Source organism: Bombus terrestris, chromosome 11, assembly GCF_910591885.1.
Source record: "Bombus terrestris chromosome 11, iyBomTerr1.2, whole genome shotgun sequence".
Lineage (NCBI taxonomy): Eukaryota > Metazoa > Arthropoda > Insecta > Hymenoptera > Apidae > Bombus > Bombus terrestris.
Window position 1 is genome coordinate 3,904,693 of NC_063279.1, and position 21,533 is coordinate 3,926,225.

At 31.9% G+C, this 21,533-nt stretch overlaps 2 protein-coding genes across 4 annotated transcripts in view; one reads left to right on the forward strand and one right to left on the reverse strand.

Annotated features, from left to right (window-relative positions):
• The window catches only part of LOC100646069 (RYamide receptor), a 46,154-nt gene that overhangs the window by 5,677 nt on the left and 18,944 nt on the right, over positions 1-21,533 (reverse strand). For 2 of the 3 annotated variants that reach the window (XM_020865403.2, XM_048409981.1), the window contains exons 2-4: positions 13,529-13,932; positions 9,617-9,867; positions 8,458-8,617 (exon numbers count right to left, since the gene is read on the reverse strand). In XM_020865403.2, the coding sequence (XP_020721062.1) occupies positions 8,458-8,617; positions 9,617-9,867; positions 13,529-13,903 (786 nt within the window). In that variant the 5' untranslated portion in view covers positions 13,904-13,932. Of the gene's footprint in view, positions 1-8,457; positions 8,618-9,616; positions 9,868-13,528; positions 13,933-21,533 lie in introns of those variants that run through there. The other variant, XM_020865404.2, reaches the window with a different exon arrangement.
• Positions 429-3,683, forward strand: LOC100645956 (pancreatic lipase-related protein 2). The gene is made up of 8 exons (XM_012313415.3): positions 429-556; positions 914-1,001; positions 1,263-1,308; positions 1,489-1,637; positions 1,720-1,962; positions 2,039-2,239; positions 2,962-3,094; positions 3,447-3,683. The coding sequence occupies exons 2-8, from the start codon at positions 947-949 to the stop codon at positions 3,511-3,513; spliced, it is 894 nt and encodes a 297-aa protein (XP_012168805.1). The 5' UTR covers positions 429-556; positions 914-946; the 3' UTR covers positions 3,514-3,683.

Consider the following 21,533-nt stretch of genomic DNA (forward strand, 5'->3'; position numbering starts at 1 on the left):
CGATTCCGTGTCATAAATTTTCAACTTACGCTATTTGATAGTTTGATATTTATAAACAGACTGCGGATATTAGCGCAGTCGTGCGATATTTAAAGATGAAGAAATTTTCAAAATACAAATTGTCTAATTTAAATGAAAAGTAATATGAAATATCGAATGTAGAGTACAGGTAAGACAAATTTCTGTTTTGATTTCGTATTTTTGATCGTATTCATAAAAATATAAAGCTATAAATTTTAATAATAAATATACAATAAATATACATAACATGTACAACAGTATATAACCCATTTATTATTTTCTGTCTTTTTTTGACATTTAAAATTTTAATTACATGCTCAACCATAATCATTGTTAATTATATGCGTAACTACAATCGTTGTTAATTATAGGTGCAATTGCAAGTATCGTTAGTTATTGTTAAAAGCAACATTTCTCAACTATCAATAATGGAAATAAAAGTAATGAATTTAGATAACGTGTAGGTATATAGGGAGGAAATTTGTTGAAATCGTCGTAGTTTGGTTCCGAAGCGGAGGAATTATTGACGTTTCTGGTAAGCGAGGGGAACCATTCAAACTGTCAAACCATAATTCTGAGTGATAGACATATCTTCTTGATTTTATCATAGATACGAAAAAATATTAATAAAATCGATATATTTGATATCGTAAGAAATTAACATCATTTCAATATCATATAAATTCCGTTATGTCTTAAGCCGCTTCCATTGCATTAAGGGTTTTCTTAACACTCAAACTATCAATAGTATATAAAAACAAGATTAAAAAATTGTTAAATTTAATTTTTTGATGTTTTGTACAAGTGATCATATAGAATATAACTCATGATCGTACATGGTATGACTTACTAACAAAATAATTTCAATTTTTTTAATTTTCAACTTCATAAGCGACCAAAAACATCCGGGGATTCGTTCTACACGATGACGAAACTTTCTTCTTACATTTTCTTCGTTTTACTCAACATTTTGATAGCAGGCGAGTATTCTAAGGATTTTAATTTAATTCAAAAATGGAGGCGCAATATTCAGAATAAGGAGAGAATTTTTCGTTGTATTCTTAACTTTAAGAATATTATCTCCAATCGTTGAAAATATTTCTCATCTTATTATTAAGAGTACATATGTGAATATCTTCACATTTTTTTTCTTAAATAAAAACAGCTATAGAATAAATTATAAATTCGTTATTCGTAAAAGTAGCAATACATATTTGTGACTGTTTGTTGTTTGTTCACAGGTGCTGATGACAATGTTAGTACAATTTTTGTACGTTTATTCAAAAGGTAGCCACTTATGTGCAAAATCAATTAATTCCGACTTGTGTATTTTATAATTACAATCTATTATTTAAATATAAATAAATCGTTTCTTCATTTACCGTAATTTATCTACTTAATTTAATGTATTTTTGCCCGTTTGTTTATTTTTCTTGACTTTCAGTTCAACAGATTTTTTTATTTCAGGGATGGTTCTTACCTTGATGCAAATATATTAAATAAAACTGAATTGGTAACACTGGGAAAGAATCTACGAAAAAATACAAACACGGTATTCTTCATACATGGCTATACAGAGAGCATAAATAGCAACGATGTGGTTCTTGTAACGAATGGTATGTTAGGACTCGAAATTTCGCGATATCGTAGAAAATAAATTTCAATGGAAAGTTAATCTCCCTTTGCAAATTATTGCAGCGCATTTACAGGCCACGAATAATAATGTCCTTGCAGTCGATTATCAACAAATTGCTGGACTCCCGTACGCAGTTGGTGTGACAATGATCGAGGTAGTCGCAAAAGTTGTTGGCGAAGCTTTGAATATTTTAGCGAGTTCTAGAATGAATTCGAAAACGTTACATGTAATTGGACATTCACTGGGTGCTCAGATAGCAGGAGTTCTTCCAGAAAACATAAACTTCAGACTTACCAGGATAACAGGTGTCGTTTAGGAAGCTAAGGAGATTAACTTTTGAGATTAATAGGACAGTTTAAGAAATTTGTATTTTGATTACAGGCTTGGATCCCGCCGGTCCCTTATTCTACCTTTTAAATCCTCGATTGACCTCTGAGGATGCTGACTTTGTAGATATTATCCACACTGACGCGGGCTTTTACGGAATAACTTTGCGTAGTGGTCACGTGGATTTCTATCCGAACGGTGGTCACAGGCCACAACCAGGTTGCAGCTTGATCAACATACCTCTATCGGCAGCAGGTTTGGATTTTTTTTATTCTGAAATATTTTATTTAAAAAATGATAATTTTGGTAACAAATATAATACGCGAATACTCGCATACGTCCTCAGGCAAAGATACACGAAAGAGTGTGGTCTATAGTTTAATTATTAGATTCTAAACGTTGATCATCGATTGTTTACACATCAGAATTAAAAAAAGATCAGATTTACGAAGATAACAAGATTTCAGTTCGAAGTTGTTTGCAGATTAAAGGAAAAATACATTTGGAAGGATCTATGTTCGACGAATTTAAATTCAAAGTGATACAAGATAAGAAAAAAAACTATGATCAGAAAACTATATATTGTATTACGTGCTTTTTAATACTGTACATTCGAAACATCAAACGATTAATATTCGAGGAATATATTTTTATACACAATTTCTGGTTCATTCTTTCATAAATGTAGGTTATACAACAATAGCCAAACATACGATATAATAGTTTCGTTAATATCTTTCGAGTAATTAACGATCGTTATCGGAATTTTTGTCTCAGCAAATGTTCAGGTATTCGCAGATATTCTCAAAAAACCCACGAAGATTATACACAATATCTACATTAAGAATGCTCTCGGTCGTTTATTTATCGAGAGAAAGTAGAAAATGATATTTTATATACAGATAAAAGGAAACGAAAGGCTTCTTTTTCTTCCTTCCGTAGCCAACATTCAACTCTTCCCATTCATTGCGTTACAGATTTCTGCAGTCACCAGAGGTCCTACATATACTATTCAGAATCAGTTAGAAATCATAAGGCTTTCATTGGTAAATGTCAAAAGGACTGTAACAGCGATCTCGTGCCAATGGGTTTTACTACGCCACATAATACGTTAGTATCATTTTCTGTAATTTATTTTTAATTCCTTATTTGATTATTTTTTCTACAATTTTTAATCTATTAAGTTAGCGATGAAAGTTAATCCAACATTTCATTCCTAAATCTCCAAACTTCCAGTCTTTTAAATTTTCTTTTATTTTGGTGTAAACATTCAATCAAACATTCAAGTTTCTATGCTTCTTAACAGCCTCACATTTTTAAAACATCAGATTTTTAACTTTTAACGTGCAAATTTTCAAATTATCATTTCATCATGGAGAAGAGAAGGAAGTCTCTTTGGCTGTTCCTTCTTACATTTGTATCATTTTTTCTATTCTCTAATTAATTATTCTTCTTCTTTTAGGAGGGGTGTATATTCTCTGACAACAAATGCGGAGAGTCCTTTCGGTCGAGGTATCGAAGGAGTGTAGTTAAAATGTTTCCATATATATAAGGCGATTTAATCAAAATAAAAGTCATACGTTTTATTCGTGGGTTATGAAACCAATAAACAGTTAATTAATTTGGAAAATATATTTGGAAATATATAAATATATAATTTATATGATATCCAGTTGAAAATAAATTTTTCATTATAATATTTGTCTTGTACCTAGTATGAGCATTATCGTATGCATGTGTTCGTGACTTTTACTCGATGCGCTATGTTTGTCACCCGCCGAATTGATATTGGCTGGCTGATTCAAAGAAGTGGATTAGCCTCGAAACGACGATGGTCTATCCACAGAGAAACGTACAAAATATGCGAAACTATGAAATGAAAACTAGAAACTACGTTGCGAAGCTTCGAAAAATTCGTGGCTCGGCCGTTCGAGAAAAGAAGCAGAAACCCGGGAAGCTCGTTTCTCGAGGTGGTTCTTGAATAAAATATAAGCGTTGGTGATCAACGAATTTGATCTTCTCGGTATGAAATAAAGTGATTCTGATCCCTCTTCGGAACAATCAGAGATGCTCTAAAGACGAAGGGATTCTACATTTTCTATGAAACATTCAGAGATATGTTTTGTTCGAAAGACAGAGCGATTCTTGTCTTGTTGATCTCGGTCGAGAGTTCGGGCAAAGTCCAGGCGGAAGATGGAAAATGTGCATGCTGAGTAGTTGTTTAACGAATGCAAAAGAACTAAAAGTAACCGTCTACTAGAATTAATCATGTTCAAGGCACATTCGGCTATTGATAAGACGGTAGGCATGAAAAATGAGAAGCACTGTTACCACTGCTGAAAAAAATTCGTCTAAATGCTAATATTTCCTTAAAAGTGGCCTCTTATCTTCGAAAATTTGCGTTATAGAATTACTTTAAAAACTTGTTATATCTTCATTCCTTCGGACGGAATATGTTATGAAGATAAAGAGAAAAGTTCTTTCCGAAAAATAGTTTTTAATATAACCATATTTTTCTTTTGATATATTTTTCCAGTACCTAAAGATCTCCTAAGGTATTAATTCATGGGCAACATTCTAAAGCCTTATACTTTAACAAACTGAACGCTATATATTTAGTATTTGACTAACGTTGAAAATTTGTTAAATAAACTAACTATCAGTTTGCAAGTTTCGTTGTTACGTAGTTGCTTGTAATTTATACTAAGTTCAACAATTAATTCTCTGATATGAAAGAATCGATATGAAGTTCGTGTCTTCGGCACATTGATAACAATACACACTTTGCAAAGGAAATCATTTGTCTTTAGAGATATACTGAATTTTGTATTATGTTTAGTCATTCTTTCATGGTCGTACGATACATGTTCATATTAGAAACAGTTTAGAGTCCCAATGATAAGTGTGCAACATCGTTTGATGCATATCCTGCTTTTAACTCTTTGCACTCGAGAGGCGACTCTCAGTCATCACGGCGTTCCGTGCTGCAACTCCAGTGGCGAGCGAGTGGCGACAGTTCCTGTTTATTTCGACATCTTCAATTGATGAGAGTGCAATTGGTTCGTAAATTGGCTCTTTAACTTTTTGTGTTCTTTGTTAGGAAGTGTAAAGTGTTAGACTTTAAAATGGAGATAAAATATTTACTCTCATATCCCTTCGAAACTATGGTTCTGACAATGTCTCCAACATTAGTTCGAATTTGACGATCATTGCAAAAGTATTATAGTTTAGAAACCTTGAAAAAATGGTTTTCGAAAGTGAAATTAGCTTAAATGAAGATGAACTTGATTTTAAACTATTGAAAAATGAGATCAATTGTATTTAAGAATGTATCTTGGTAAATGCTATGTAAATTATCACAAAAAAAATACAGAAATTAATATTACAAAATCATATTTTCAAAGATGTAATTATAGATAAATTATTAGAATATAATGTTTTTGTAAGTTAATTTCTATATAAAGTTATTTTACGCTAGCTGTAAGACACGCGCCACGTATATACTAAATCATCCGGAGCAGCTGCTACGCCGGATCGAAAAAGTCCTCCAGTGTGTCACATCGGAGACACAAGAAATCACGAAACTGATAGATCGCCGGTGATATCCTCGCGTCCCAGTTCGAACGTTTCACGAATAAGGTGAAGAAATTGAATTTTATATATGATAATAGAATTAGAACGGTTCAAAGCGTCACAACAGAATGATTCAAAGTGTTACAAGAGATTGGGTCAAAATGTTTTAACAGATTGGGGCGAACGCTTATATTGGAGGGTTTTTATACTGAGGTTTTAGTCCCTCTGGAGGGGTTGTCGTCTGGTGTATCTCAGAGACACCTATTCCGTTACTATTTGGTTATTGTTTCCATGACTGTGGTATGCAGGATGTCTATCCTATTACTGTTTTTGAGCGGGTGGTCTTCCTGAGCGTGTGACAAGTGCAAAGGGCGAATAGAATCTATGTGCTCCGTTAGTAAGAATTAATGTCTCAAACTTGAATGTTAGTGAATGGTTGACGATAACAATATAGTTAGGTGTAATATTGAATTAAAAATGTTATTAAAAAATATATAATGTTTAAAGTATGGCTTTGGAAAGGTAGTCTTTTTTAAATTATTCATTTCTTGTAACATTTCTTTTTAAATAGAATCAGAACGAAGGTGTGATTCAATCATGAAATATTCATTCACAAGATGGAAAAAAGGTAATAAACTAAAGATTTGTATTTGTATACAAATATTAAATATTAAAGAACAAAATATGTAGTATCCTGGACAGATTGCCTAAGAAATATAGGACGAGCCATAAATAATGTTGCGAGAAAGCCTAAGTGCCGACAGGCCCATCAATATGTCATCGATCCTTCAGTTGAATAGTTACGCAAAAAAAAGGTCTACATGACCATGGCTACGGATGGTTGCGGAACACGTATGTGGTGAGGCTATGAGAAAAGACAAGGGGACGTTTAAGGGAGAAAGATGAATTAACGGTGAGTTAGTTAGTTGATAAGTCAGAGTGTTGTCAGCGTCGTCAGAGAGTGTTGTCAGCATTGTCGAGGAGGATCGTCCACGTGGAAGAAAGCGTTGGAACCGTGACGACAAGAGTTGTAAATTAATTATTTAGTTATCTTAGTTATAACACATTACTGTATTTATAACCATCGTTTCCTGTTTAATCGATTCTAAATAAATAAAAAAATTCTACAAATATTTTACATATCCTTGAGAGTTTAAAACAGTCTTTACTTTTGCAAAGTTTGCCTACTCGTGTCACATTATTGTAAATATTTTGATCATTCGTTTGCTTTACGTTTAGTCGATTATGGAACGTTATGATAATTATCGAGTATTGTTCAACTTCTGTACATGGCATTAAATTCCGTTACTGTGACATTATGTAATAATTGCAGCGGTGTAAACATCTCTATCTGTAATATACCTATTTTTAAATGAAATTATATATTTTCAAATTGTTTTGTTTTCCTCGTAATATCGTTTCACTTGAACAGTTAAAGAAACTTATGCGATAGAACGGTTATAGCTCACAGAATCAACAGTTATTACCCAAGCTATTGTCAAACATAGATTATTTTAGCGATATATCGTTAATCGTCCAGCATTAATTGTAAAGACGCAAATATACAAACGCGTTTTACTACAAGTAGAGAGTTGGGCTGTTTGTAATAAAATTTTGGTTATAACTTTCGTAATAATAGATAATAATTAATTAATTATAACTATTAATTAACCTTTTGGATTCCTTTGTCGAGTGTGAGTCGACATCAGTTTCGTTTACAGCCACGACTATGTCATGTTACATTCGATATTTTTTAATTTCCAATTTAAATATGTATTATATTTCACAACATTTGTTTTAACTTAGATAAACAATGTACATGTGCGTGATCCTTTCTTATAACTCGAAATATCAAAATCTCGATACGTTCAAGTAAGTATATACATACAAAAAATCGAAAATACACTGTTGTTTTACGCAAATTATATGACGCTGTTTAGATGTATTTTTCGTTTGTTAGCAGTTGTTTGACACAGTCGTTTGATGCAGAGTGATTTTGCTAGCACTTCATTGCCTTTACGCAATCAATGTTAATTAAAACTGTCTCATCATATAGACGATACATTGCACGTGTTGTACTTTGGCTGATTTTGTTAAAGCGAACAACCTTCTCACAAATATAATTAGCAAATATAATTAGCCTCGCTTTGTTTCATGACTCGATTAAAATCGAGTTCGATAAAACTACCTTGTGCTATCGAAATTTTTCAAACGAATTTCGTTATACTTGACCAATCTTTACTTGCCACTTCGACGAATGATTTCTATAATGAGAATATATATAGTTTTTATATATCAAGTCATATCGTACGTATAAGGAAAAATAAATTTGAATAAAAGAAAGAAGATTCTTTTGCAAAGTACGAGACGCGATCAAAATATAGAAAATTGTTAGTATTCTTTAGATATAAAAGACTTTAGAATAAATATCTACTCTTCAGACGTTTTAACTGAAGAGGACGGGAATATTTTTCTGACGCATTTATAAAATCTAATAATAATTTATTTAATAGAAAATAATTTAACAAAAATAATCTGCTCAATGGAAAAAGAAAAAAACAATCATCTTTTCTTTCGTCTAGAACACGTGCTACCTAATATCTCTTGTTTGTTTTGGCAATTATTATTTGTCTTGAAGCTTTGAAACATTTGCACGAGCCAAGTATGGAAGCACAATATCACGGAGAGCTCAGAGTACGTGGATTAGTCTACGTGTTCCCCCTGCGTGCTTCTTTTTATATCTAAGTAGACAATCAAACATTCTGAGAGGAGATTCTAAAGGACGAAAGAAAAAAGGAAGAAAAAAGGTATGTTAATTGAAAGCGTCGTAAGCAATAACCTCCTTGTTATTTCACAGAGAAATTTATCTAATGCGATGCGATGCTTTTTTAATACTTTACCTTCCTTTTTGATCGTGCCATTCTCTGGTCTCTGACATTTTCGGCTTCTCCTGGAGGTCTCTTTCCCCATACCATAACAGCGATGCTGGTGTATGTAAACACCAGAACTGTTATCGGTATCACGTACTGAAGAACCAATAACGCTATTGAGTAATAATACCTGTAGCACACAAACACGCGCTTGAATAAAAAGCTGATTCAATAATGTTATTAGAAGCCATTATGCTTCCATAAATTCGACTGGTTAGACATTAATGGTTCTCTGAGGAGATTTTAAGAGCAGCTACTCTCGTTTCCGGTTCCCCTCTTTTTTCCGTATTGTGAAACTTTCGATGAAAGTTTATCCGATTAAAGGGGAAAAATATGGAATTCTAAAGAAAAAATTAACACGAAGGGATGTATTTAAAAAAGAGTCAAGATATTTCATTTCTTTAAATTCAACATATTTCGTGCTACGTGAGTTATCGATAGATTAAGGACATTTATTTAAATTTATATTTCTTCTTATTAGGAGATAAATATTTGAAAAATATTATATCCAACTACGCAGAAAAATTAAAGAAGGCAAAATGTATATGTTTCGTTCAGAAATGAGTGATACATGTTCAGATATCTTTAAGTAACTGATATAATTTTCGAATTTACAAACAAACAGTAATTAAAAATGTCACCCGCACCGATAAAGAATTGTTACAATGACGATTAAAGTGAAACACATATATCTTGCTTCATTTATCTTTTTAGTTTTCTCTTTTATTCTTTCGTTGACCGAATAAAGACACTCTTACTTCTAAATTAAAACTTTTACGTATTATTTGTCAATAGTTAAATGTCTTGAGATAATTTACTGCTTCAACTTTAAAGTTCTGGTGGATACCTTAACCTTGACTGTTATGTAAATATATTTTTCGTAACTCGCAGTAAATTTGGGTTATTTACTTTCGAGCTTAATTTTGTCTTCGTAATAGTCGAACTACTCAACTTCATTATTTTCGTTAATATATTTAGCTTTGTCATTGACATAGATACATAATTAGTGTCTAACCTGACGTCTGTTCTTAGGGTCTAAATGATTATTAACATTGCAATTGATGAATTTGACTTCCATATAGTTCAAATATGTAGGTAAATAGATATGGATGAATATGGGGATAATTACTTGTTCTCCATCGACGGCCAAACTTCCGCGCAAATGTATTGATTGCATCTTTCATATTTCTTCGACGGTTGAGATAGCTTTGAAACAATAGCGATAGGAAGAGATATTATCATAGCAAGCATCCAAACAGTTAGAATCAGAAATTGAGCTTGACGTTTGCTCAATCTGGGTTTCAGGGGCCACATAATGGCAATATAGCGATCTATACTAATCGCAACAAGTGTGTATGCGCTCACCAATACTGATACCGCCTGAAAATAAATATTTCTGTATTAACGAATCATCTCTTTGCCATTACTACTTCGAAACTTAAACTTTAGATAAGACATTCTTTAGGTAAAATATCGATATAATATCTACATAATTCCTAAAATGTGCAAGAAGAAGACAGTTAACCCTCAGTTGAGAATTTTCACATTTTTTTTCGAGATTAATCAGAAATATCTTTTTCTGTCGTTTTATTTGTATTTCACATCTTAGATCTATAGTTTAACGTTAGAATCACTGTCGATTAAAGTATAAAATTTATGTTGATAGAAGATAAAATTTATATTACTATTTATCTTTTAATAGAAGCTATAAGAAAGGTATATAAATTAAAAAAAAAAAACAAGTTTTTGTCTATACTTCATCAAACATTTTTTGTTAGCTCCAAAGCTCAATCCTTCGTCATACGGTTGTAACATACAGTTATAAAATTATTTACTTACTTAAAACCTAAGAATGTGTTATTTTGGCCACTTTGGTATTTTCAGTGTGGAAAGAAGGATCTCTATCGAGGACCGTTCCACGTTCCACGTTACTTTCATAAGTTACTAATTAATTAAACAATAAATAATGTTCTCCTTTCAGTAAGATCAATCTCAAATTTCAATGTATCATATCATCTTTACGAAACCATCCGAGAAAATGAATATTCCCATCGCACGTGATTAATAAAAAGCAGCTTTTCTCCCAAACACGGAGCAAACAAAATGAAATTCTATACTAGTAGCGATGCTACAGATCTCAGTACATCTCGAATTTGATTTTCGAAAGCGCGTGAAAGGACAGGTCTATCAGAAGGTAACAACTTGTTACTAACGAGCTATCCCTTTGTCATTTAGTGGCAGCTTTACGAAGCGATGTTACGATCCGCTGATTCGCGAAATCAATGGTTATAGACAAGTTTCGAGGTTCTATTTTCAGCAAAGGAAATTTCTGTCAGTGTTACCTGAATGTAGTTACACGAATATTCTCGAGTATGTTGAGTATAAGGTTACATACTGTCCACTAGTCGCCCGCGACCATCGCATTCATTGGGTTATATGAACCCATTCGCACTTGAGCGCCGAGTTTAGTCATGGTTTTTGGTCGCTGGGCAACCTGGTCCTAATGATCCTAATATTCGAAGGGAACTGGAATTACGGTTGAGATTTTATGCGTATTACAGCTGAATACGAAATGATACGTGTAATCGAATACGATCGAGTTGATTGAAACCAACAAACGTACGTTGCTCGATTACATATACATAGCTTTTCATGAAACCGCTTTTTAATCTTTAATTAAACTTTATTTATGGTTTATCGAGTCTCTTAATTTGTGAATTTCTTGGGAACTCATTATTGGAATTATGGAAATAATTTTCACGGAGGTTTAATATTGTCGTATAATGAGGTGAAATTTCATAAAACTTTTAAGAGGGTCAGAATACAGATTGGGAATATTACATCGTTAAGATAATTTGTGATGAGAGTTGAGAAAAATTTAATACCGATGTATTATGCATTCTCAATTTTGGTGGAGAAGTTCTTTTCGAGAAGTTTTCTTTAGTGATGTATCTTTTAAAAATTCTTTAGCAATGAATTCCTTTAAGGAATTTTTAGGGTTTCCTATAATACTCAATGTATTGTTTAAATTAAATTGTTTAAACAAGTTTTGTAAGGATTACGATAAACAATTATGGAAACACCAAATGACTAAGATAAATAAAATTTTATTTCAATCGAAGTCTGTAATTTTTGTCTAAAGATTGTACCCAACTGATTGTAAAAATAATATTTGTACGAACTTAAGGCACAGAAATTTGTAATAAAAATCCTACGAACATGCAACAAAATTTATTCTCTCTCGTCGAATGTCTTCTTCGAGATTGGTTTTTACGGTGTTATCGAGCTTCTAGAATATTTAAGTATACTAGCCACGAAAGTAAACTCTATTCAAACAAGCGATAGATAAGAGCAACAGGCGATCGTTTGCCTTGGTAGATCAATATTTTCAAGTAAACTTTTGACAAACAAAGTGAAATCTGACAATAAAATGGGTATACACCCCCGTTTATAAATATAAGACAACGATATTTTTAAGGAAATTTAGAGAAATTTGGTTTGAATCGAGTTCACGAAGTCATGAGAAATGCATGGAACAAAAGAACAACGAAACATTTATTCATCGATCCTGAAGAAAGAAGAATATTCATCGTATTATTTATAACTGATGAAACACACGTGTTTTTCGTATTTCGAGATTCTAAATGGAATAATAACTTTTGAATAAATTCCTAGCGATTTTTTCTCTTTTTCTCTCGGTTTCTGTAAGTGTTCCACTACTTGTGTACGGAGCTGGTACATATTTAGTAATCTGTCTGAATAATAGAACGTTCGCGCAAGAGTATATTCGAACAGTAGAACGTTCCGAGAGGAAAACGAATGAAAATGGAAAAAATATAGTAAATTGGTTAATAGTCTACCAGTTCTCTCGATCGAAAGAGTTTTTTCATACGAGCAGTTTATTAAAATCGGCGCGGAATTCGCGTGTGATTAATGAGAAATCGATATTAAACGGTTAGGTCGGCACTGACATGCGAACAGGTCCGGTCATTTCTCCATAGTTACACGAAGCTTGTCGACTAATAAATTGTCCCTCTCGATGGTTGAACATCGCATCTCCGAATGGCGAGTAACGACACTTGTTAATGTCGACATCGTAACTGGAACTGGATTTCCATGTTCACGCGTGTAGCTACTCTGACTTGGACAACCGAATAATTGCTTTTGCTTAATTCGATCAAAATCAACGGATCGTTTCGCTATTCGTCGATTTCGATTTTTCACGTAAAAGCATCAGTTAATTTGATGTAACGGTGAAAATAACGTGGTCAATATGATACATATATTATTAATCGAATCATTGAATATAGAAAAATTAGATTTAGAGATTGTACCATTATTAGGGATATTCATTTCGTTAACAGTTGACTGAAGGTTTATTGTTTATTGAATCGGTGACTGAACTGGAGAATATTGTTTCTCTGCTATAATAAGCTTGAAATGTCTTTCAATATGATTGTATTTTTAAAACAGTAGTAAATAATAACAATAATAAATGTAAATTATTATGCAAAGTTTGTTGATCAGTGTTAGTAGAGGACAATTGCGATGGAATCACTGATTTGTATTTATCGATGGTTAGCTGAAAATTCGAGGAACCTTTCACAATGTGGATTACTTAGTTTTACGTCAGCAAAGCATTATTCCTTTAAAAATGTTATAAGAAATATCTCAATGTCTGAGATTCGCTTTGTACTAAAGATTTATTCTGCCGGTGTGAAGATTTATTTCCAATAGAACACGAAGTGGAAGGTTCATCGGCGAAGCTTTTGTACATCTTCCATAGTTTTCAAGATGATATCGAAAAGCTAGAAGTTCGAAGTAAAGTTTTTCTTAAGCTTCAGCAACCGAAGGAATATGACACTTTTATTTTTGTTTTATTCTTGAAAATTCGGGCACGCTACATCATTAAAGATCCGTTAGATCTTTTTTTCTACTTTAATACCACCGTCTGCGATAATTCATCCTGCAGGACGATCTTATGATCTTTCCTCACCTATTCATACCTTAGGTACAAGAACAGAAAGACTATCAAGCGCACCTGCAAATAAATTACGATGAAACAAACTTCTGGGCCGAATGGCCAATATTGTAGTATCAGGGTGCTGATAGAGCTGGTTGGTACACAAAAGAGTGCCATCAGGATATCCCCGAAAGCAAGGTTCACGATGAAGAAGTTCGTAACGGTTTTCATTCGGGGACTGCTGTGTACTACGTAGCAAACCAGACCATTTCCAGTTAACGCGACCACAAAAACGGTGCTATACAGAAAGCAGATAATGCTACGAAACCATTTTGTTGAAAATATGCTCTGCGATTCGGAGAAATAGTTGCAATCCTCCGGATTCGTTACGTTCCACGCCTCGAAGTCTTGAAGTCTCTCTAGCGAACGATTTACTTGCACGTCCGTATTCATCGTGACCCGTTTATGTGGAACATTCCGACCTGGAAAAAGATTATTCGGCAAGTTAGGTAACGATTTCGGCACAGGGTAGATTTAAATAAATAATTTCATTCGAACTAAGGATCATTAATGCGAAAGTTTTCGAATTACGTATCTACGATGTTGGAAATAAACAACGCTGATGTGTTTATCGTTAACGAGTAGACCGTGAATATTTATGGAAATTCACGATTTTATAAATATAATTGAGAAAAGGGGAAAAAAAGATAAAGGATTTTTTCATCTATTAAGTATTACCACAGGTACTAGGAATATGTTATATATTCTTATATATTACACGTCTATGCATTTTGTACCTTCAAATTTCCCATAAGTGCATAAATATCCGGGGTTTAGTTACGTATCGTTATCGAATATTACAGCCAATTGTTACAGTGTTCTTTAATCCTTTGCATCGTTTTCGACCCAATTTAGATATTTGCCCGAGTTAAATATTCGAAAATTAAATTGAATTGTACCTAGTAAACTTGTATCTATATCGTATGACATCTGTTGCTTTCGTACAAATTACAAATTCTCTCGATTACGATGCTTTCATTTCGCGTTCGTTGTTTATAATCGTCTCTACATTTAATCATCCCAAAATATATAAATCGACCAAGAGTTGACAATTAATTCAAGAATAAACGCTGGAAAATTATTCAGATATTATGGGTGGATTAACCGACTACTTTTTCAACAATTTACTCGATAAAACCAATATCGATAGGGAGGAAACTGTGCAACCAGTTAGAACTTGCCACACGACATGAATTTCTAGCTGCGTCGTATTTCGAAATTTAAATGGCGTAACTCAAGGTATTGAGGTTGTTGCAGTCGATATACCACAAAACCAATGTGAATGTGGTTGATGGGATTTCTAGTTTACGAGGCATATTACAGAAACGCTAACTAATGGCACAGTTTCTGCCGAATATCTTTCGCGGAAAACTATTTGGTTAATTTGTCTAGTTTCTACTAGCCTATTCCACGAAATATCAGAAACTTCACCGTTGCAGATTAATTAAAGTTAACTTCCGAACAAGCCGGAGCAACGTGAAAATTATTCCGTTCGTTTGTTTGCTTCTATAGAAGCTGACACAGATCATTATTCTCGCTATTTGGTAGATAATGTAGCAAAAAATTTAAAGGATGTTTTCACGAGCCGAAACAAGGTGAAAATCTATCCATCATTCTCTGGAAAGAAGGAATATTCTTACTCTTTCTCGATTTAACCCTGTTATATATGGTCAATCGATGGATTAAGAAAAAATTGCCATTTTTACTGAAAAAATTACGTTCATTTATAAACCATTTTATTTCCAAATATATATATGTATATGTTACATTTTGCATAATTATTATGTTAAATACAATATAAAAATATAAAGACTTATATTCATGCATTCAGCAATTGCATTAACATCTGGCATTAAAAATTTTATTAATACCACAACGAATGGTAACTAAAGTAGAAACAAAATGAGAAATGAACAAACAAAACTCCGATAACGCTACATGTTGTAGGTACTTTCATAGCTTTGACATCAAAGGGTTTGACATATCAAAGGACAAAAGTTTAAATGTTAGTTAAATTGGGCCGCAGAATACCTTTATTTCTGTTTCTCCATGACGAACAGAACAACCTACACGCTTTTCCGTGATTGTAAATGGAACACGACTATTTTCTATTATTTTACTATTTTCGAGTCAAAACCAATCGGCTTTTTTTTTAGGTATTTGTTGCGTGAACACCAGAAAGCTTATCTCTTTCACGCCTGCTTACCCTTTTATCGAAACGTGAAAAATTCAATGGAGCATTCTACTCGACGAAGAAGACTTTATCAGTGGAAAATCTCATTTACCAGTGAATTAGGTATTCAATTACACTGCGGAAAAGAATGGTCAAATTCTGTTTCCGTTCAACCGAGGTTTTAGTTAATTGAGTGAAACTCGAGCCAACACTCGTTTTGTGGACGAGTAATTCATCGTAATAATTAAAATACGAAATATCACGAATTAACGAATCCGATTCGAATGTAATTTCATCTTCTTCGTTAATACCGGAATTTCATTCGCGTGTAGCGAGTAGATTTAACCATCTGTTCCATGTCCCTGGTCCCGTTTCGTTAGTCAAATAAAATGTTGCAAAGAAATGCAACTGTTTGTTAGCCAAACATGTAATTCCATGTATTTTGAATTAATCGAACAGAAAGAGAGACAGAGAGAGAGAGAGAGAGAGAGAGAAGAGAAGAGAGAAACAAAGGCCTGAATATCACATTGAACCGAAAACGGCATCGAAGATTGAAAAAATATTTACTTTATAAAACGTACATAATTGTTCGAAAATAGAAAGTACCTGCATTTTTTATTATTTTTAAAAAAGTATTGAGAGAGGTTTGATAATTCATTTCAGCGTTTGTTTGTTAAAAAACCACCACGAATATTATAGATTTGCATTTTGAAAAGGTTAAAAAAGCAACAATAGCGAAATCATCATACGGATTGTTTTCTGTGTGGATATATTTTAATTTGCACAAAATTTATAAGGGAGGGTCAAAAGGCAAGCAATAATCAAAATATTATTGAATGTATTATCCGCAAAAAAGTGAAAAATTAGAGAATAATTAAAATATCAAATGCATTGTTTATTGTTTGAAAATAACACGCGTAAAGTTATAGTGATTATTAGATTATTTCATTATGGATGTTACTTTAGGATAAACATTATTAATAATATTCTAATTTATTTTGAAATGAAAATTTTTAATTAAACTAAGTTATAATTAAATTTATTAATAAATTATAATTAAACGAATTACTTAATAATTATTAATTATATAATTAAATACATAATTTAGCAAAAATTTGTAGCTATATAAATTTATGGAGAACTCATGTTTTTGCTATTTCTATGCAAATTTGTCAACTTTCAATCAGCGAAAGCAATTAAACATTCTTTTCATCGTGTTCTTAATAATAAAAAAGAAAGTATTCGTATTTATGATAAATGAAGATGTCTAAAGAGCACATAAGCTAGATGGGTCAAGTAATTTCTCATGAACTGTGATTTGCAATCGGAACATTACGAACAAAAGCAACTGTAATTGAAGTGATTTTCATCCCTTTTCCCTATTCCCATTCTTATTGGGTAAAAAGCACTCATTTATCAAGTTGTCAGCTCTAGACACGCATTTTGTTCCGAATAAAAATATGAAGAATCATTTATTTACAAATATGACAGGCGCTGAAAGCCAAAATGAGAAGGAAGAGGGAAAACTTCATGCGTGAACGCATAAGCCGAAAGCCATTACGAAGTTAAAAAATTCAATTGATGGAAGAGTGAAAAATAAAGGATTACCAGTATTACGAATGTTGGAGTTCTATAGCTTGATCCGTAGGATTTATTTTCCTTCGTCAGATGCAACTATTGTTGAAAACTGGATTTTCAAATATTAAAAAAATGAAAACAATAAAAAATTACAGTTTTAAATTTAAAAAATTACAGTTTTAACAATTAAAAATCACAGTTTTCTAAAATTACAGTTTTAAAAAATTACAGTTCCGTCGCATTCTGGATTAAGATTTAATATTTAGTAGAGAAATATTTTTGATTAAAAACAGAGACCTCCTAGTTTAGAAGTATTTAATGATGTATTCAAACATAAATATATTTTCTTCGCATTTTCTGAAATAAAGATTTCTAAATAATCTATTGTATATCAAGACTACAAGGGGAAAATAAATTACATTTTCTATTTTATTACAGAACAATAGTTCGAAAATTCAGTATATTGTCAATTAATCTCGTTACCAAAAATATGCTTTTATTTAATTTTGAGGTAAAACATGTATTTTTCCACTCTCTTCATAATTTAAAAAATATTGCTTGTCATGATATTAAAATTAAAATACCGAAACTCGTTAAAATATTGAAGATATTAAAATATTGTTTACTTTATACTTTTTTCCATTTTTAGTTATTTTAGAGTAAAATGTTCATTTTTGGTCTGAATATTAAAATATTCCTTTTGATAAAACGACATTAAAATAAAAAATCAACAAGCATGTACTGATATCTTCTTTTAGGATTTTCATATCAAAATAGATCTAGAGTAAGAATTTTTTCATATTTTGCTAAGACGTGTACTTATTAAGTTCTTCTTTTTTGGATTAAAAAACCAATCCATTTGTCATGGTTGTATCTTGTCTCTAAAAATGTCGAGTTGATATAGTATTCCTTGGCACCCTCTGTATACTCTACGAAGTTGAATAATCACATTTGTATGCAAATTTGTCGTAAACGCGATAAATATTACAAACTCGTCGCCGTGTGTGTCATACTATCTCACATATACGTTGTATATGTTGTATACATACAGTTTAACAAAATGTTATTTCTAAATAACATGTTTTCAATCTTATCGTAGATTATGTTTCCACATTATACACCTTCGGTGCGTATTAATGCCAGACATGTACTTTTTCCTCATTTTCTAAACCTTCTACAAGTTACATTCGTGTTTATTCAGGTGTACATTCTTTTTATATATTCGGTGAAAAACGATATCTTTTGTTAAGAAGTTCTGTCGTTCCAGAAATTTTAGCATAATCGATCGCATACGCCGACTGTGAATCAATTTATAACCAGTTAACATCACTTACGATTTCTAAAATTACTCGTAAAATTATATTAAGACGAGTGATATAATACACGACGGTAATTTGTCAAAATATTTACAGAAGAATGTAACGTGATCGATATATCAACTATGGCAGCTGAAGGTTAATTTTATCGAATAAATGTTATCTTGTTTCGGATTATTCACCTGATGCATTTCGCCACTCTATAAATTATACCGAGCTCTGTGTGAAGAGATAATACCAGTTAATCTTGCGTTTGATGTGCAAATTTTCGTTTCATTGGTGTTGGGTCAGTATGTATCTTTCATAAGCCAGTAATCTATAGGTCGAAACACAGATAGAAATACGATCAATCGTATCAACATTTATCCAAAATCTAAATTTCCATCTTTGGTTAACCATTTATCTTGTAATATCGAGTCAAGTTTTGAATATTTCTAACTTGAATTAAGTCAAGCTTTGAATATTTTAAAAAAGACACGTTGTTACAGATCTCAATAATTAATCGTTCACTTGAGTATTTATTAAAAAGAAGGTAAGGCAAGCTGTTGAAGGTGCTTTACGTAAAATCGAAATTTCCATTTCTCGTTAAAGGGGCTAAGTTTGAAAGAATAGCTATGAAAAATTAACCGAGCAAAAATTAGTCAGTGCCCTAGATAGTTGGATCAAACTTGTCGATGGCTATATTCGATAGGTCAGAGGATTTTCTTCCTGAGAGATCCGGAAATGGAAACGATGACATATTTTCATATTTACGTTTTTGTGCTGTACCATCTACCGAAGGTATTTTTAGGGACTGCTTGATTTGTTTTACATCAGAATGATTGAATATGGTAAATCGCCACCTAAAAATGTAAAAGTATAAAAATATAATACATTCTTTATGTTGACATTCGATTTATTCGAAATTCTGCATATATACGATTTCTATTTCTTCCATAGACTCGTTCATTATTTATTATTCTCTTATTCCTTTGTCTTCCTACTTATTGTTCGCAGTTCTGTCTCTTTTATATCGTTACATATATCTGTTCCTTGTTATCTTATTTTACCATTATATTTCGTCTTGGGATTAATGCATTATATTCGAAAACATTGAAATATAATTAATACGGATGGTGCAATAAATTATTTACTTACTTGCTTACTCACTTTTTCTCTTGAGATTATAGAATTCACGATATCAATCGTCAATTAAATTTAAAGTGAAATTTATTTATATCGAAATGAAATTTTTAATTAAACGAGAATTAAATTTAATTAAACGTTTAACTTTTTCAACATTCGTAGTGCAATGATAATTGTTACAATGAGCAACCTGTATATGACAAAACGTAAAACTGCCCCTAAATTTCATGAGCTTGTTACGAATGAATCGATGAACGTTACGTGTTCACCGCCGCAATTTTAGGAGAAAATATCGCTCCATAAACATGGTAGATAACGATGAACGTGCTAGATGCATGTATCTTGAGGCGTCAAGGATCAAAGGTCAAATGTTCTACGTACATACACCGGAGATATACGATACTAGGAAGTAGGGCCATTTCAATTTCAATCTGTCTTGTTGACGGTATACTTTTTGTTAAAATGTATGTAGTTTGCAAATATTGAGCATTTGTTGATTCTTAAGGTTGTATGCGTACCCACGTTATGTTCAGATAAATTGACTGGGGGAGTCAATTACCACTTTCTCCTGAGAATTTTTCTTCTCTCGTCTTATCACACGAGGGAATCATCTAACGATCTACGCGGTGACTTACGTTCAAGTTAAAACCGGTAAGAATAATCGCTTTCCTTTATAAAATTCTGAAATATTCTGAACGTTACAATCCTGAATCAGTGTAATATTGTGGATGAAACGCTTTAAAGTCAGCATTATCAATTCATTCGATCAAATTAATTTTTGACATTAGATTATTATGGCTTTTTGCTTTATTCTAGGATTTTTCAATATTTTTACACGTCAATCGAATTTATTATAACCGCGTCACTCGCGCTGGTATTTTTATTCCTACGTAAAAGTTCATTCTCTGTGAAAACCGACAAAATTTGGCTTGCAAAATAACTTTTAAATTTTTTACTTTATTTTCCTATCCCGTACGTAATATAAATTTACATCTTAAACAAGCAATTTTTACTTCTAACTGCATATATTTTCAAGTATCGTTTCGTAACAATAAATAAAGAAACGATATCATCTGATAAATAATATTATATAAAAATATTACATCTGTATAGTTTCTTTGATATTAATTTCGATTTTATCGGACTTAATTCGGAGTATAAAATGAGTGTACCACTTACTTGCGTGCTTATTATTTTGTAAATTTCATTATGATACTCACTTTAATTACTGTGGAATTTTGCATATATTGGATTGCCCGGAAAGTTCGTTCCGATTTTTAAGGAATTTGGTCGACGTGAAAGATCGTATTGAAAAGTTTTTTTTATTAAAAATCCTTCCGAAGGAGAAGGTTCTGGAGAAATGGAATATTCAAGTTGCGTGAAGGATGGAGAATGGTTATGGAACAATGTGGTCCATATATAATTCAGTAAATGTATATCGAATCAAAATGTAAATCGGAACGAACTTTCCGGGCGATCCAATACTATTTCCAATATACGTATCAGCAATTTTCTGAATTTTTGACTTGTCCATTTCTATATTTATGGTTAAGATTGAAAATATTCTTTTCGATAGCTTAATATCAGGATCAAGCATCCTTTTTCTTACATGTGCAAATTTTATGAATCTAAATAAAATAGCTGTACTTTTATCATAAATTATTAATTCTCCAATGAAATGAAATCATTAAAAATTCAATTATATTTTATATTTATTAATGCATACTTCTTTTTATTATTAATGTTACTCATATATTATTATCACCTATATGTACATACCTATATACAGAAATATTTGATGTCTTCTGAAAAGTTTATTGTATTTTCTTAT

Excerpts from the sequence above, each read along its gene's own strand:
- LOC100645956 (XM_012313415.3), top strand. The coding sequence starts at position 947 with ATGACGAAACTTTCTTCTTACATTTTCTTCGTTTTACTCAACATTTTG. Across the intron at positions 1,002-1,262 it reads ACTCAACATTTTGATAGCAG|GTGCTGATGACAATGTTAGT; the intron begins GCGAGTATTCTA and ends GTTTGTTCACAG. Across the intron at positions 1,638-1,719 it reads TGTGGTTCTTGTAACGAATG|CGCATTTACAGGCCACGAAT; the intron begins GTATGTTAGGAC and ends AAATTATTGCAG.